This window comes from Fusarium fujikuroi, chromosome FFUJ_chr07 (genome assembly GCF_900079805.1).
Source record: "Fusarium fujikuroi IMI 58289 draft genome, chromosome FFUJ_chr07".
Lineage (NCBI taxonomy): Eukaryota > Fungi > Ascomycota > Sordariomycetes > Hypocreales > Nectriaceae > Fusarium > Fusarium fujikuroi.
Window position 1 is genome coordinate 472,313 of NC_036628.1, and position 16,439 is coordinate 488,751.

Genomic DNA, 16,439 nt, shown 5'->3' on the forward strand with positions numbered 1-16,439 from the left:
ATGAACCTCTAGGCGAATTTATATACATTTGACCACTCCTCATGCCCGAGGCGCCGCCACAGGCTCCCATGCCGAGATCTTGGACTTGGAACTAAAACGGTCAGAATTTTGCCTCCTACGAAATGCGAAACATACGTGTTGTAAGTCTTGAAAGCGCCGCGGGTCTGGGTAAAGTTGGGGAGGGCGCGTGAAGGCTCAAAGGCTCGGACACCAGCTTGTAGTAGGGGATCCTCGGTAGGAGGCTTATCGACGCTGTAGCTGATCCAGGCGTGCCATCCGGGCTCAATGTGAGCGGCGTCGTAGTCGTGCTTGGCGTACTCGACCCAGCGTGTTCGGAGGGGGAGTTCCTCGTTGTTCTCAAAGAACTTGTTGCCGGCGCGATCGGTGCCAATCAGACGACCAGCCTTGGTGTCACCTGCAGATGTCAGTGGATGATTCGGCGGGTAGTCGAGGAGGCGTACCGATGTACTATTCGTGAGAGCAGGCGTCATTAGCCAGAGTCGAGCATCGTTCGGTCAGGTACATACCAGCATCTGGACAAAGTAGTCCTAGTCAAGTTAGCATTAGCTCATCGACGGTTGACAGCAGACTTGCCTTGATTCCAACCTTGCGCAGGTTGGACAATGTTCGTGAGATTGTCGACATGATGGCGGTTGAGCGACAATTGACCTCAGCGGGATGAGTGTTGATAGCTTGTCGATGATGTGAGGTTTGAAGATTACCGCGGATCAACCTCGGCAGATTGAGTTCGTGACGGCGTGGTACGTACCTCGAAGCTCAACCAGAAATTCTACCAATTTACGGATACAAGCACTTTTAATAGCAGCTTTAATTGAGGTTAGCAATTCGAGATGCTTACTCGGAGCTGTGCACGATGCACTACAAGGCTGCGTGCCGCAAGTTTCAAGCCCAGAGTTCCCAGCGCAAGAGTCCAGACCAGACAATATGCGATGCCAGCTGGAAACACTCAGGGTGGTTCTGTGAATAACGCCGGAGCTTTGGCCCCTTTCGTCACTGAGTTGGATCGATTGGCACCGAGTTTCGATGTTCGAGGGGAGCAGATTCAGATAATTCGTACCCCAGCCGAGTTTTACGAAACGCTCAAGGTTGGACTACCATTGATACGAAAACGACAGGGCTGATTGTTTAGGATCGGATACGAAAAGCACAGCGACGGATCTTCTTGTCGACGCTGTACATTGGAAAGTCGGAAAAGGAACTCATCGAGACGCTGCAGGAGGCGTTGAGGAAGAATCCGGACGTCAAATTAAGTATTCTTACAGATGCGCTGCGAGGAACGAGAGAGGCGCCTAATCCATCAAGTGCATCGTTACTTGCACCCCTGGTCGAGGAGTTTGGAGCAGACCGTGTAGAAATTCGAATGTATCACACGCCGAATCTCACTGGATTGAGGAAACAGTATATCCCCAAGAGGATAAATGAGGGCTGGGGACTTCAGCACATGAAGCTTTATGGTGTTGATGATGAGATCATCATGTCTGGGTATGACGAAAGACCTGGTGGTTGAAGAAATACTGACTTTTCAGGGCAAATCTGTCGACTGATTACTTTACCAACCGTCAAGATCGATATCATCTTTTTGCTTCAAAGGCGGTGACTGATCACTTTTGGAAGATCCATTCAGGGGTTACATCCTTTAGCTTCTTGGTTCAACCTTCAACAGAACCAGCGGGTTTCACACTCTCATGGCCAGAGAACAACTCTGCTCCTTCACCACTAGAGAAGCCCCAGTCTTTCATCAAGAGCACTACATCGACACTCCAGACTCTGTTACATCCGACAACCAAGCCTGAGAATGAGATTTCTGATACGCGAGTTTACATGCTTGGGCAAATGTCACAGGTCATGAAACCCGATACTTCAACTGAGCTCCCCGTCATTACACACATCCTCAAGACTCTCGCTTTACCCGAATATCGCGAGTCCTCATGGACCTTTACAGCAGGCTACTTCAACCCCGCTCCCTCTCTGACAAAACTCCTCCTCAACACTGCCTCTACTTCCAACACCGTCATCACAGCTTCTCCTGAGGCAAACGGTTTCTACAAGTCGAAAGGCGTCTCGGGTCTCCTCCCTGATGCCTACACTCTCCTCGCTCGCCGTTTCGTTCATCGCGTACACCACCAAGGCCGTGATGACGACATCACATTGAAGGAATGGCGTTATGGTGTCGTTGGTCAGCCTGGTGGATGGACATATCACGCCAAGGGTCTCTGGGTGACAATGCCAGGTGACAAGAACCCTGCTATGAGTATTATTGGAAGTTCCAACTATACTAAACGAAGCTACTCCCATGATCTCGAAGCGGGTGCTTTGATCGTAACCCGCGATGAAGGATTGAAGGGGAGACTCGGAGAAGAGCAGCTATGGCTGCAGGAACATGCTACCAAGGCAACGCGAGATGACTTTGCCCGCACTGAACGAAGAGTTGGACTCAAAGTCAGAGTTGCCATGTGGATTGTTTCGCTTGTCGGCGGAGCATTGTAGACTTCCATGTATAATAGTGTACTCATAGATGGCAATCTAACGATACCCGAACGATAATAACTTGACGAGATTAGCTTTCACAAGAATGTCCACTGATGAATGCATGCGATTGTATACAAAATAATACAGGTAGTTTACACGCTCATGCCCTAATCACTGGTGTCCCTAGCTTAGGCCCCTTGACCAGGCCTTGCACAACAACTCTGCTCACCAAGTCGCTCTGGTGCTTCCTGATCATCTCCTTGAGCACGCTTCGTTCCAGAACCACCTTGCCTGTCTCCAAAAGGTCCTTAACATCGACATCTTGCAGGTCCAGTGCTCGACCCTCCCATGGAAGCTGCTCCATGGCGCCGAAAAGAGCCTCACGTCGGTTTCCAGTGACGAAAAGAGTTCGACCGCTAGCACGGCCCAGACCAAGGTTACCCAGCACTCCAGTCATGTATCGCTTGAGATACGCCTCCTTCAGTCCATCCTTGAGGTACTTTCCAGCAACGAGTTCGTAGTCAGTCGGCAGCACAAGATCCATACCGTCCTCACACACAATCAGATCGCCTTTTCGGTAACGGTAGCTCAGAGCTGTGCGCCATGCCTTGTCGTACACCTTTCGGGTAAGGCTGGTGCCAAAGTCGCGGGGGTGAGGACCGAATGTCTTTCCACCGCCGCGGTTCACGGGGCTCTGCTTGGTTCCCATACGAGCTCGACCAGTTCCCTTTTGCGGACGCATCTTGCGGTGGGAGCCGTGGACATCGTAGCGGGTTTTGGAGGAGGCGGTTCCTTGGCGGGTGTTGTCACCTTCGTAGACGACGGCGAGGTGGAGGAGATCGCGGCGGAGGGGGAGGTAGAGGTGGTTGACGTCCCATCGTTCGAGCGAAGTCGGTTCCAACGAGGGAAAAGCGTGGACTGTGACGGGAACGGTTGTGACTGCGGTGGTCAGTAAGGTCATTGACGGCTGACGGGAATCGTACTGGGCTTCCATGATTCGAGAATGCCTTGTGTGGTGTTTGGAGATTTAGCCTCTGCAGTGTTCTTTGGAGAGACTTCTGTAGCCATTGACCTTGTAAAGGCCTTGTTGAGTGTCGCCGGCTTCATCTGTTAGCATTGAAGCGATTTGCAGTCTCTTCACATACCTTGGCAGACACCCGCAGAGCACCCATGGCCTCAGCCAGGCACCCAATTCCCTTGCCAGCCATGATGTCAATTCCCTAACTACGCTCGATAGGGAGATTTGCTGTGATTGGGGACAGTAGTTCGCTTGGTGTTGAGGCCTCAAAACTGTGATGCGATACTGCAAAAAAGTGGATCGGCAACATCCTCCGTTCCCCGAGTTTTTAGTGGGGCCAAGCTGCAAACCATCCCCAGAGCATTTTTCAATATCTCGAGATATCACCAGCGTCACTTTCAACGTCCACGTCTACGGCCTCTACGCTCCGCTGCTCATCATGTCGCGCTGCCAGGCCGTTATGCGGCCAATCGCTCGGCAGCTGCGGCCCAGCGTCGCCCGACCGTTCACCTCTGCCGTAGTTCGACGATCAGCCGAGACACAGCCTGCCACGCCCAGCGCAGCAGACCTCGATCCCAATACGGTGCTCCCCGAGTTTGAGCAGCAGCTCATGAAGGCTGGAAAGATGCCAATTGGATCACGACGACGAAGAATGGCTATCCGGAGCACGGGCGACCTGCCGTTTGAGCATCTCCCGTACCAGGCTTTTCAAGAGGCTCGCAAGATTCTGGCGGTGGATCGTGAACAGAAGCTGGCGGAGATTAGCAAAGAACTAGAGAAGATATCTCGGTTAGAAGCTACGAGTCCGGACGATATCAAGGGGGGCCAGAAGATGAAGGATATTAAGATCAAGAGTCTGCACAAATATGTCGAGAGGCTCAAGATCCTTGCAGATGCTAATGACCCTGTTGTCAAGAAGCGTTTTGAAGATGGAACAGGTAGGCACCCCAATTGACGGTCTGGGTCTGGCTAACGCACCCAGGCGATATGAACAAGCCTATCTACCGTCACTACGCCGAGGCCAAGTGGCGCTCCTACGACCACCGTCTCATCACCCAACGTATCAAGCAGTTCAACATCGTCCCCGACGTTCTGCCCAAGCTCGAACCCACCGCCGATGTCCAGCTATACTTCCGCAAGCTCAAGATTCCTCCCGGCCAGATCGTCGACAGTGTCGTCAGCGAGAACGCACCCCGTCTTCGAGTTCAAGTGTTTGACAAGGGCGAGCGACTCGTCTCTGTAGTCGTCCTCGACTCTGATGTTCCCAACCCTGACTCCGATACCTTCAACAAGCGCTGCCACTTCCTCGCCGCCAACATCCCCATCAGCCCTACAGACACATCGCTACCTCTGAGCAGGATAAAGGGCGAGGATCAGCTTGCTCTACCGTGGCTCCCCGCATTCTCCCAAAAGGGTGCCCCATACCACCGTCTCGGTATCTACCTCCTCGAGCAGCAACCCGGCAAGAAGATCGACGTTGCCAAGCTCAAGGAACTATACAGCCAGCGCGATGGTTTCTCCCTCAAGTCCTTCCGCGACAAGTTCAGTACAACACCCTTTGGGTTCAACATGTTCCGTAGCGTCTGGGACGAAAATACCGCCGCTGTCATGGCGCGGCACAACATCCCCGGATCAGATATCGAGTTCAGACCTACGCGCGTGTACAGCCTCAAGCCTCCCGTCAAGCCCCGTGGATGGGAGGCCAAGCGACAAGGACCCAAATACCGTCACCTTTGGAAGTACACCAAGAACATCAGAGGTATCTCCAACTCGAGGGGATGGATCAAGAGGAGGTAGAGAGATGGATGAGCGTGTATCATACTGTACATTTAGAAAATGGAAGAGTACCAAGAGAAATAAACTATGTGCAACTCAATTTTGTTCAGTCACCAGTGACACGCCAATGCCTCGACATTATCGTTATTCCCGATTGCCTTCAGCCGCATTATTTCCTACCAGTAGCCGGTGCCTTGTTTCAACGTATCACCACCAATCATAAACCTCAACTATAGTCGGACGTTTGTCCGGTGGCAACGCTCGCCACGATCTCGACGACAGTCACATATGCTCTAATTGGTATGAAATGCGGAGTCAGGAAGATCATCTTCTACATATGTTCAAGTTCAGGGTCGTCAAGGGGGCCGGTCTGTGGCAAAGCTTGATATTGCCACCAAACTTTACCTTTGATAACCCCGAAACATCAGCCTTCGTGCTTTAACTAACATGATCTCGTGTCCTTGATGAGTCCAGATCTTTCTCATGTCAAGTCCCTGACACTTACGATGGTCAATGATCATTTCGATCGCAAGTCTCCTCGTCACAAGCTGTTACCTGCGACCGTTTGCTCAGAACAGGTTTGTCGTCAACGGCTATCGTTTCCTTCAGGTTTCAATATTTTCTTTTGTGCTACCCTCCCTTTCCCCGATAAATTTATTATATCCCACCCTGAAAGCAATCAAGGCGTCCTGTCATAGTATCAGGAAGTCTCTCCTATGGATTCCTTTCCATAGGCTACCAAATTATCGGCCAAGGGCCAAGAATCAACCCGGTTGCCGCGAGAACTTCATATCCGTCGGCCCAGATTAGCAATCGTACATCCCTCTGCATAAATCAGATCATAATCGTGAAAGCATCAAATCATAAAATATTTCCTTGCCTGTACCCCTTTTGCCAAACTCCTTTCAGTAGTCATACGCCATCACACCTTTCCTGTTATGGCAACGGCCAATCTTGGTACTGTTGCTGCACCATAACCAGGTTTTGTAAGGGTATCTTCCCGCTGAACCATCTCGCTCGGTTTTTTTCTTTTCGTGTTCGTGTCTGTTACAGCTCTGAGGACTTTCATCTAACTTTGCCCCAAGATTCGGCATGTCGATATCATCGGTTGTCGAGTCGAAGGAATTTCAAAGTCGCAATAGCAAGGCTGTTGTGTTCATGTGGGGGGTCAAGATAGCTTGACTTCTGAACTCAAACCACCATCTCTGTTGGTGTAGTGTCCGCCCCATCAATTTACACTCATTTTCTCGCACCAACAAGGCTATCCGGTTCGTGGTCGTAGATGATTTCTGGATCTATCGATCGTGTTATAGAGGTGGCGAGAAGATGATGATCAGTCATCAACTCATGGGTCGTATGCTTGAGCAAGGTTCGGCATACCGCTTGAGCTACGACGATGCATATTGTAAAATTCCCCACGTACATTTTGTGGCGGTACTGGAGAAGGCTGTCTGCTCTGCGCTGCAATACGCTGAACATATTTCTTTGCCTCGTTATCAAGCCATTGATTGATGTTGGCATCATTGCAAGAAGCATGGTCCATGAGTTGATTCTTGATGGTGGTCAACTCGCCCATGAGGTCGGTGTACTGGCTGTGTAGGGCATTGTGCTCAATCTCCAAATCTTTTGTGGTTTCCTCCAATTCTCTTATCCACACCTTCTTCTTTTGACGACACTTGGACGCCGCGATCCTGTTACGTTTGAGGAACTTGCTGCGTTTTTGCGTCTCATCCAGTCCATCATCCTCGTCCTCGTCTTCCTCCTTCAGTGATGGCTCCTTGGGTGCCTTTTTTGACGCGGCTTGGCGACAGGGTCCACTGATGGCTGTTTGCGTTGTGTCTTGGTGGCTCTGCTGCTGCGCCGAGGTTTAGTGTCGGTGTTGGCTGAATCTATCGAAGAGATAGACGATTTGCTCGATTGCCGTGTTGGGCCGCCAGACGTAGGTTCACTCATTGGAGCTTCTGGGGTTGAATGCATTTCGTTGGGTACTTTTGGACTGTTGTCCAAAGCTGATGGTGCCATTGCTGGCATGGAGGGAGGGAAGAAGTTGACGGGGTTGTTCATCGGGTTCCACATGTTGGAGCCCATGAGAAGCTGATTGTTCATGGGATTGCTAACGATGGGGGACGCCTGAGCTCCCGTTGTGCAGTCGAGTAATGGATCAATATTGACATCGTCGCTTGTCATGGGAAAGTTGTCTTGAAAGCTCTGGGCTTGGTCGCCAAAGTCCTGGCTTGGTCCGTCCATCTTGGCCCTGCAAGACCGTTGAGACTGTGCTTAAGCGTGGGACCTGGGGTTACAGCGACACGACTAGGCTGGTGTGGCTGAGCTGGTTGTCACTGGCTGTCAGAGAAAGGCGCCAAACTGTTGAGCCGCTCGAGACAAAGTCGAATTCGAGGAGCTCGCTCGATGGGAATTGAGCGTGCAGCTCTGGAGATCGGGGATCTGGAGCCACAGGGAGGGGGTGCTTAGCCGGATTGGTTGAGATGGGGGTGTAGATGTTCCAGAACATCAAAGACCAACAGCGGCCAGGAAAGGAAACGGATCAAGGGAAGATGAGAGAAGAACTTATATCAGGAACACAATGTCGAAGGGAATGGGTCATAAAGAGATGGCCGTGTTGGAAAAGATGTAGCTCTCTGCTGTTGGCAGGGCGGATGGGAAAATCAGGCAGGCGCTCAACGGAGAAACCAATCCGGTGGTGCAATGTAAGTACCTGAGTACTCCAGTACCTTACAGCCGAGCTGACCTCACCGAATAATGGCAGTTTACCACCGATCGATAATAGAATAAGTCGATTTCGAGGCTCAATTCCCAAGTGAAGCTCAATAGCACGGCCGGGTACAACGGTTCAGTAAGTAGCAGGGTAGGGGAGAGATGTTCCGACTAAATCTGGACGCTGGGGCGAATTGCCTCGTCTGTTCCTGTTCTCTGCGTCCGGGGTCGTTGATCCAATAGAGTGTTTCGGGTTCGCCTATGCAGCTATAAGACCTAGACGCTGGGGCGACTTGACCTTTTGGGTAAAGTCAAGGAGGAAGGCAAACATCTATCAGAAACAAAGTCGAGATGCCGAGGTTGACAAGCTTGTCAGGAATATCGATGATTGGAAGATGGGAGAGTCAGAAGCTGTAGCTGTAACAGAAGTCCAGCAGTCGCACCAAAGCTAGATGAAGGGATTTGGATATTATATTACGCCAACAACGGATGCCACACTATCAATAGGCTCTTGCGTCACTTATTCCCCGGGGTAGTGTGTATCAGTGGACCTGGTTGCAGTTTATGGTAACGCAACTGATTTTGGATATCCAGCAACTGGGGCTGGGAGTATGTATAAGAAGATTTGTGGGTGAAGATAGGAAACGAGGTGTGCAATGTTTGACAACTTTATGTCCGGACCAAGTCCGTTGGCTTCGATTCGCAATACAAAGCGAGTCCAGTGTGCGCAAGGGTATGATTCTTGCTGGATGATGTACCGAAGCTGTGAGATACCAGAGCTGTTGAGGTTATAAGTGATCCCAAATGTCTTCCTGACCCACAATCTTCTGCTTTGTACGAATCATAACCAGAGGAAGCAGTATCAGCTGTGGTAGAGGTGAGGGAAAAGTCCCTTCAGTCAAAGAAAACGTCATCCAGTTCGGAACCTTGATCCAAACTTCCAAAGGCGGTAGAGTGCTTGGACTCTAAATCCTCCAGCACCCCAATCACAGCAATGGTTTTTGGATATTCAAGTGGCCCCTTGGCGGAGATACTATTTTCGACTGGGATGAGTGGGTGTAGCCAATCATGGCGCAACGGACCTGGAGTCCGTGATTTTCAACCGCCAATCAACGTTGATGAACCTTGTCCGTCAAGGCCGCACACGGCGAGACAGTGCAAGACGGACTGTACACATCGACCTCAGTAGCGAAGCAAGCGAAGCGAAGCGAGCGAGACTATTGCAGCCACCTATCATGTTAACCGGCAACTCAAGCTTCATATCATAGGAATGGTCATTATCAAGTCAAGAGCTTGATCCTTTGACAGCCGGAGCGCCCATTGGACCGATAAATGAAGATCATGACGAACCTCATTCCTGTCTTTTGGTTATGAGTTGATTTCTGGAGTGAAGTGTCATTCCCGATCCACACAGGGTCCTTCCAGTGATGGTTAGTCAAGCCGGCAATCCATTGCATCCAATACTCATGGTTGTGACAAGAGATATCTCGAACTGATCGACAAACATGATCAGGATTTTGGCACCCACATAGAGTAAGGATCGACCTCGGATGCGTGGCCTGCTGCAAGCTGATAAATTTTAACATACGGGAAACGCCGTATAACTCGGTGCCTGCAGGGTTTATGAACTCCTGGATATGTGATGGAGTTCTTTGTCTTGGTCTCCGACTTTATTACAGCGTGTCTGCCGTGGCATTGGGCCGAAAACCAAGACACAGTTTGGGAGGACTGATAAACTGTGCATCCTTCACTAGGTACTTTCACTTTCCAGTTCCCCTCTCTGGTCAATGGCGGCTCAGCTAATCATTCCGGAGCTTTTACTCCGACATTGGCTAGGCTTTGACAGATTCGAGGAGCGGGGTGGACTTGAGCGAATAAGGTTATGCGCTGCAGGCCTGTCAAGGGTAATGTGTTCCGTACCGTAGGGGCTTTCTTGGCTTGACTAGCGGGTTTATCGTGGGAATGAGACTTGTTGAACCTGGTTGAGCGGAGGAACCGGGCAAGGGTCCGAATAGGCGACCACAGCCAGTGGCTAGAATCAATTTTGAAGACGAAGAGATGGGCTGTTTAATTCTCGAGTAGAATTGACAGCTTGTCAGACAATAAGCAGGTTCCATCCATGGATTTCAATGAGGGAAGATAAAGGCATACATAAAGATGCTGCGATGGCAGGAATACTGCGAATCACGTGACAAGTTTCTCACGTGACTACGCGTCAAGCTCAACGCGCTTCCCCTCCGCATTTATCGCCAACAGCTTCCCATGCGTTTCATCGTCCAACCTCTTACCAACATCGCTTGCCTGTCTGTCAACCAAGCATCTGAGACACAACCCCTGTCTGCTCGCTTATCTCTTCCATCTCCTTATCTCTCTAGCTTGATCGCAAAGGAAAACCAAACACCATGGCTGAGCAACTTTCAACCCCGCGTATCACTGCTGCCTATCTTGACAATTTTGTTGGCAAAGTAGTCATGCTCGTGGGAAAGGTTACGCAGCTCCGAGGTGAACAGGCTACTCTTGACTCAGAGGGCACAGTCACCGTCTTGTTGAACAGGGTGAGTTGACATCAAATCTGGTGTCAGTGTCACGACATCAGAATGCACTGCAACACTGAGCTAACCTTTCAGGATGCACATCTCACAAATGGTAACGGTGTGCAAGTCATTGGAAAAGTCAATCCGGACCTGTCGATCAAGGTTTTGACATCCCGGGATTTGGGGACTGGTGTGGGTAAGTCAACAAGCTCGTCTTTCTGTCGTCATTATGGCGTACCGACGTTACAACATCACACAAAATGCAAATCTGTTCCCCATTGTGCTCGGCAGTTGAAAAGCATGATTCAGTTCACTATGCCGTTTTCGGATGACAGCTAATATGTGTAGATTTTGGGTTGTACAGCTCGGTTGTGCAGGCGACACACAAGCATCCATCCATCTTTGCAGGCAATTGACGGGGTCAACCAGATCATGGCCCTTACCAGTCCTCGCAGGCATACACCCCACGTGTGGCCATGGTCTGGACCTCGCCTACCAAGGCTGGCGCTGTCACTTCTCCCCCTCGACAACGACAAGCTTATTCCGCCGGCCAAGATGGAAAATCAATCACAACCCCTGATTCAGCCTCGACTGGAACTATCAGATCTTCGAGACCCCTACACAGTGCTGCACAGAGACTGCAGCGTCATACGCATTCGATACATGGCCAGACGAGACCTACCACCGCAATGTCTTTCACAACATCCAGTTCCGATATGATTCTTGGCCGGGACATTCAGTCAAGAACCTCTACTCCTCTCTACCCATCTGGGCCTTCTCACATCTCACAGACTCCAAATCCTTCTCTAGGTTCACTCCTACCATCGCCACCAGAAGACACAGTCTCTCGCACTTATTCCGTAGAAATGTCTCGGCGTTCTTCCGTCAGCACGCAAACCAACCAACGATATTCAAACTCGCAGACCTATGATCGAGAGAGCACCCAAGAATCCTATGTACCATCAGCTCAGCCTTATACGCCCCCCGCTTATTCTCCGCCGTCAATGTCTTCCGCGAGTCTGCTCCCGTCTCCGCCGATGACACAAGAAGATCAATACCTCTCACATGGACCTCTCATGTCCCCCACATTTTCAACGTCCTCCCGCCGCTACTCGGGGGCAGACAGCCGTCCCGCTGGCGTGGCCAACAGGAACTCTAAACCAGAAGACCCTGAAGAATTTGCCTTGTTCGACTCCGTTCTAGAGGGGATTGGGCGTATTCATGTGTCGATGAACCGAGATGACGCAGGTAGATGGCGAATCAAGCGAGCATCTGACGAGAGACCATAGCATGTTTTTCCCTCATTCATCCGCAGCCATACACTCGCAAAGGTATACAAGCATTCGTTCGCATCATCATCCATCAGATAGTTTCCCTGCACCGGGGACAAGTCACAAATTTGGAGCTAAAAGCGGGATCGACATTGCCCAATCAGCTGTCCAACGATCTTGGCACATGATAATCGAAATCCCGTATTTCGCACAGTGTCTGTAAAAAATGCATACAAGAGAGATCGAGATTTCAAAATCCCATTTACCTGATCTGCAGTGGCACAGACTTTAGCTTCCTCAAGTGATCGGTTTATCGGGCCAAAAGCTCCTGTGAAACAGGTTTTCATCGCAGGAGTAGTTCTCTCATGCAGCATGACATGCACAATCGAAAATTTACCCAATGCAGTTGTTTGGACAAGTCCGTGATATTCTGATACACAGACACCCTTGCCACAAAATCTAACTGATACATTCAAAAAGGTACAATCAAGTTTGCCACCAGGGTCCTTTCAGATAGAGACGTTTGCCCAGCCTGTCAGGTGGAACGGACCACCAATGTTCCTGGACGCAGGTCTGTTTGCCACACCGTCAATCTTGTTCTAGAACTCAATTATTCGTCTCTCTTTGCCCCTGAACCTCATCGAGCTGTAGCAACTCTTGTGCCGCCATCCAAACCTCGAGTGTACTCGGGCTGATATCCCGCTTGGGTCTTTCTGGGCCTGGATTCTGGATTTCGTCGAGTCCAAAGGAAGGTTTGTCTGGAGGACCATCGGTCAAGCCATGGAGACAACGGCGTATCCGGGCTTTGACGACGCCAGCATCTTCTGTTCTCCCTGAACTGTCACTCTCGTAACCCATGGTATTCTCCAAGGTGTTTTCTGTTTGTCCATTCGCACCCCCATCCAAATACTTGGCTGTGTCTGTGTCGGCATTTCTCGTGTCGACTCCTACAGCCTCCCGTATCCCTTTGAGTCGTGCTGTGAATCGTTCAAACACTTTGATTCTTCGTTCTGCGCTCTCTGCCCTTTCCCTCCACGTTTGTGCCTCCCTTTTGGCTTCTCGTAATTGCTGACTCAATGTTCCAACATCTGCATCTCCTTGCACCTCAAGCTGCCTTCTCAAATGGATTGCTTCTTCTGTCTTGAGGTCTAGTTGTCGTTGGAGACTTCGAATCTGTGCATGAAGTGTAGTTGTACTGCCGGGACGTTGAAAAGGAGTTGAAATATTTTGAGGAACTGACGGATCCGCCCCGTACTGCGTATTCGATGCTGATGATGCTGGTCTGATAAGGTTAAGGTGTTGAGCGATAGGAGGCTGTTCAGGATAAGGCATCATGGTTCCCAGACTTCGTGGATTCTCTAAGGATGCCTCTTTACCCCTGGAACCTGGGACTGGCTTCCTCCTAGGGACCGTCTGTCGCTGAGCTAACATTTCCGGTTGCTCCTGGGAGCTTGACTTTTGCCCTTTGTCAGCTTGTTGGAGCTCAACTGCCCTCATTGCTGCCTCCTCCCTGATCGAGACTCGCAAGTTCTGGTCAAGAGCCTCATCTCTAACAGTGTTTATTGCTGATGGTCGAGAACGCCGGTCCTGGCTTGAAATTGAAATATTCCGTTTGTGTCCCAAGGTTGAAACGGATCTTGTGGACCGGATACTCTTTGTGGGTGACTCTTGTGAAAATTGTAATATGAGATCTTGAGTTTTGCTCGCACTCCTGGGTTTTGTTGGAGATGTCTCGGTTGAATGATCGGTTTCAAACTTGGCAGCCATTGCTCTGACGCCTCCTGGGTTGTCTGTTGGCGTCAAGTTTGGACGTGTTAACGCCGTCGATTTTCTTTTTGGAACAGAGAACCAGGGAGAGGATGCAGTACGCTGTTTCTCTGTCTTTGGTGTTTCGGCAGGCAAAGACATAACTCGAGAGTATCGTCGTTCCGGGGTTTCAGTGCCAATGCCCTTGGCTTGCTTTTTTGTCTCATCGTATTCAAGACTCTGTGAATCATTAGGCAGCTCCTCCTGTACACCAGAAGAGACTTTCTATGTCCCAACCTGGCTTTTTGGGGAGGCCAGCCCCATGGAACTGCTGCCTCCTGCAATACTCGCTGGCACCTGCATTGGAGAATAAAATTGTCTTGGTGTTGTCGAGGCAGAGTTGGCCACCTGTAAAGTCTGTGTTCGTGTTTTGTCTCCGCAAATAGTGTAGTCCCTCTCCTCTTCTAATCTGTCGATTGGGAAGTGCAAAACATTGGGAGTGTTGGCAAAAGTCGACATCTCCGAGTTCTGATCAACGTTTGTAGAAGCTGAACTCTTGCGTTGGTCCATCGAATCCAACTCTCTGAGTTCCTCGAAATGCGCTTTTAGTGCGGCTTCAAGGGCCCCCTTCTCGGATGAAAATTCCAGGCTGGTTGAATCTGGCCTATCCATGGAGGTATCTGATGACCTGGCAGGTTTTGTCCATTCAACCGCAAGCGACTGTCGACGTGGCTTTAGGGCTTTTGCCTTTGCAGGATATTTCTTTCTTATAGCACCCTTTCGTTCAATGGAAGGGGTCTCCGTTGCTGAGACTCTCGAAGTGTCCTGGCTTGTTGGTTCCTCGGGACTGGTTTGTTGAATAGGGGTTGTCTTGGTTCCTCTTTTTGAGGATGTCCGAGGTGGCACATCCTCTTGAGACAGATGCGAACCATCTCGGTTGATCAGACCTCTGGTCCTTGTAGCCGGGGTGGGTGTTGGAGCAATGTGCGCACTCTCGCCTGGTGTATCCTTCGCCGCCACATCCTTGCTGTCCTTCAGGTGAGCTGCACCTGTTGGCATCTGAAAATTCTGCGGCGTTTGAACATAGCTACTCCCTTCCCCTAATTGTGCTGGTATTTGGCTCTTATCCTCGTCGTGAGCACTCTCTTCCACAGTTGGACTTAAGCAACCAATGTTGGGTCTGGCTGCAAGTCTTTTTGAGGCTGAACTCCCACGACTACGCGACCGCTGTTTAGATATGCCCAGGGTAGGTGTAGGCGGTTCTGGGCTGTCTTCTCGTGGAATCTGATCTCCATCGCTTCCTCGCCATTCCCGATCCCAGCCTTGTGGTTTCCTGATAACAAAACCATTCTCGTTGGGATCGTCTTGACTCGTTGATCGTGGGTGCGGTCGATTCATGCCAAGCGATTTCATTTGTCGGACCACATCTCTCCAATTGACTATAAGCATTTCTGCGATGGTATTGGCGATGATAATTTTGTCCATTGTTGGAGATGCCCCAAGTTCGTTGCCGAATGTCTTTCTTCCATTCCGATCTTGTCGTGATCTAGGAGATCTCAATGGAAGCACCAGCATCCCTGCCTTTGGGGCGGCTAGCTTCATAGAATATAGTCCAAGCAAATCGCCTATGAGAAGAGGTCCAAAGACGATGCCTAGTGCATTGTAGCCCATGAGGTCTCCCGTGGGTAGTGATCGGCCTTCTTCATCTTCTCTGGGGGTGATTTCTGCCACTCTTCCAATTAGACTCAAAAGTCCAAAGACGGCGCATATGAGCTCCCTCCGAAATTGAGATTGAACAGTTGCGATAGCCAAGGCGATGAGTCTGGCCCGAACCTTGGTCTGTTTGGTGCGAGGGAACTCTGGGTCACCCTGTAGCTGCGAATGGATTGCGACCATCGCATCAAAGAGTGCCAAAGAACCGAGTATCCCGCCGGGTATCACCGAAAGGAGGCGCTTGAAAGTCGACGCCACATCATGGACAGAAGCCTGCACATGCATCGGCAGGTTTGCGCATCGCACGGTGTTTGTGATGTCGATATTGTCGGTACAGCAGTAGTAATCGAACAGCGTGTTGACTACTCTGATTGACCCCGGTATACGGAAGATCCCCCGAGTAGTTACATGTTGAGCGATGTGATGCGCAGTAGCTCGAATGCAGGTTGGGAGTATCAAGGCAGAGGGTGTGTGTTCAGGTGGGAGGTAGAGCATGCTCTTGCCGCATATTCTGACCATCGACTGCAGATCAAGTATCTTGGGGTCTCGACGATGTATCAAGTTGTGGGCGAGATCGGAGACACTGCGTTTATGGCGAGATCCTTGTCGTGGTTGTGTATCTGCTGTAGGATGATTGGAAGAGGACCGTAGGATCCGATAAAGCCATCCTTGCTTGCGAGGACTACCAAGTCCGTTTCCCTGGGCTGTCAGTGATTGCTCAGATACACCATCGACAACCTACAGTATGCCTAGAGTCAAAGTCGTCAATCACCAGTATTCGCACCCCATTCTAAGTCGTCAGCTTGGTCTCTACTTCTTCAAGGCCCTCACCTTCTTTGCTAGGCGGTTGTATTCTTGAACAAAGGTGGCTCGATCGCCCAATTCGTCGATATCGCTTAGGATATTATGATCGCCACTACTCGTCCATGTTCTGCTGGTATGTACAGGTCCTTGGTCTGTTATGTGCCGTATCGTAGCCTGAAGAGACAAGCTACTCCTGGACGGTAATAGTCGATGAGGGCCAGCCTCTGGCGCAGAATAGTGGCCCAGAGGTGGGTGATAATGCTGATCCATCGGCAAAAGCCTTTCGGTAAGTAGATGTGATTAATGCTGAGATTCTGACATTCGTCGGATAAGATATCGTATCAAAAGGCAGTCAAAAAGCTGATGGTGTTT

The 16,439-nt window shown here is 50.4% G+C and overlaps 7 protein-coding genes; 3 read left to right on the forward strand and 4 right to left on the reverse strand.

Moving 5' to 3' along the window:
• Positions 1 to 39: 39 nt before the first annotated feature.
• FFUJ_08972 (related to nadh-ubiquinone oxidoreductase subunit b17.2) lies at positions 40 to 645 on the reverse strand (the record flags this gene model as incomplete). XM_023580268.1 has 5 exons in its annotated part: positions 40 to 91; positions 136 to 415; positions 462 to 468; positions 528 to 548; positions 595 to 645. 5 exons carry the CDS (start codon positions 643 to 645, stop codon positions 40 to 42), a joined length of 411 nt encoding a protein of 136 aa, XP_023433996.1.
• Positions 646 to 950: 305 nt separating this feature from the next.
• FFUJ_08971 (probable phosphatidylglycerophosphate synthase PEL1) lies at positions 951 to 2,508 on the forward strand (the record flags this gene model as incomplete). XM_023580269.1 has 3 exons in its annotated part: positions 951 to 1,106; positions 1,151 to 1,503; positions 1,548 to 2,508. 3 exons carry the CDS (start codon positions 951 to 953, stop codon positions 2,506 to 2,508), a joined length of 1,470 nt encoding a protein of 489 aa, XP_023433076.1.
• Positions 2,509 to 2,650: 142 nt separating this feature from the next.
• On the reverse strand, positions 2,651 to 3,698 carry FFUJ_08970 (related to ribosomal protein YML6, mitochondrial; the record flags this gene model as incomplete). XM_023580270.1 has 3 exons in its annotated part: positions 2,651 to 3,429; positions 3,474 to 3,591; positions 3,636 to 3,698. 3 exons carry the CDS (start codon positions 3,696 to 3,698, stop codon positions 2,651 to 2,653), a joined length of 960 nt encoding a protein of 319 aa, XP_023433077.1.
• A 249-nt stretch (positions 3,699 to 3,947) lies between these two features.
• FFUJ_08969 (related to ribosomal protein YmL35 of the large subunit, mitochondrial) lies at positions 3,948 to 5,305 on the forward strand (the record flags this gene model as incomplete). XM_023580271.1 has 2 exons in its annotated part: positions 3,948 to 4,446; positions 4,491 to 5,305. 2 exons carry the CDS (start codon positions 3,948 to 3,950, stop codon positions 5,303 to 5,305), a joined length of 1,314 nt encoding a protein of 437 aa, XP_023433078.1.
• Positions 5,306 to 6,629: 1,324 nt separating this feature from the next.
• FFUJ_08968 (uncharacterized protein) lies at positions 6,630 to 7,531 on the reverse strand (the record flags this gene model as incomplete). XM_023580273.1 has 2 exons in its annotated part: positions 6,630 to 7,139; positions 7,274 to 7,531. The coding sequence occupies 2 exons, from the start codon at positions 7,529 to 7,531 to the stop codon at positions 6,630 to 6,632; spliced, it is 768 nt and encodes a 255-aa protein (XP_023433931.1).
• A 2,870-nt stretch (positions 7,532 to 10,401) lies between these two features.
• Positions 10,402 to 11,822, forward strand: FFUJ_08967 (related to single-stranded DNA binding protein 12k chain; the record flags this gene model as incomplete). XM_023580274.1 has 3 exons in its annotated part: positions 10,402 to 10,554; positions 10,627 to 10,729; positions 10,963 to 11,822. 3 exons carry the CDS (start codon positions 10,402 to 10,404, stop codon positions 11,820 to 11,822), a joined length of 1,116 nt encoding a protein of 371 aa, XP_023433079.1.
• A 588-nt stretch (positions 11,823 to 12,410) lies between these two features.
• Positions 12,411 to 16,337, reverse strand: FFUJ_08966 (uncharacterized protein; the record flags this gene model as incomplete). XM_023580275.1 has 4 exons in its annotated part: positions 12,411 to 13,790; positions 13,848 to 15,962; positions 16,006 to 16,053; positions 16,095 to 16,337. 4 exons carry the CDS (start codon positions 16,335 to 16,337, stop codon positions 12,411 to 12,413), a joined length of 3,786 nt encoding a protein of 1,261 aa, XP_023433080.1.
• Between the last annotated feature and the right edge of the window lie 102 nt (positions 16,338 to 16,439).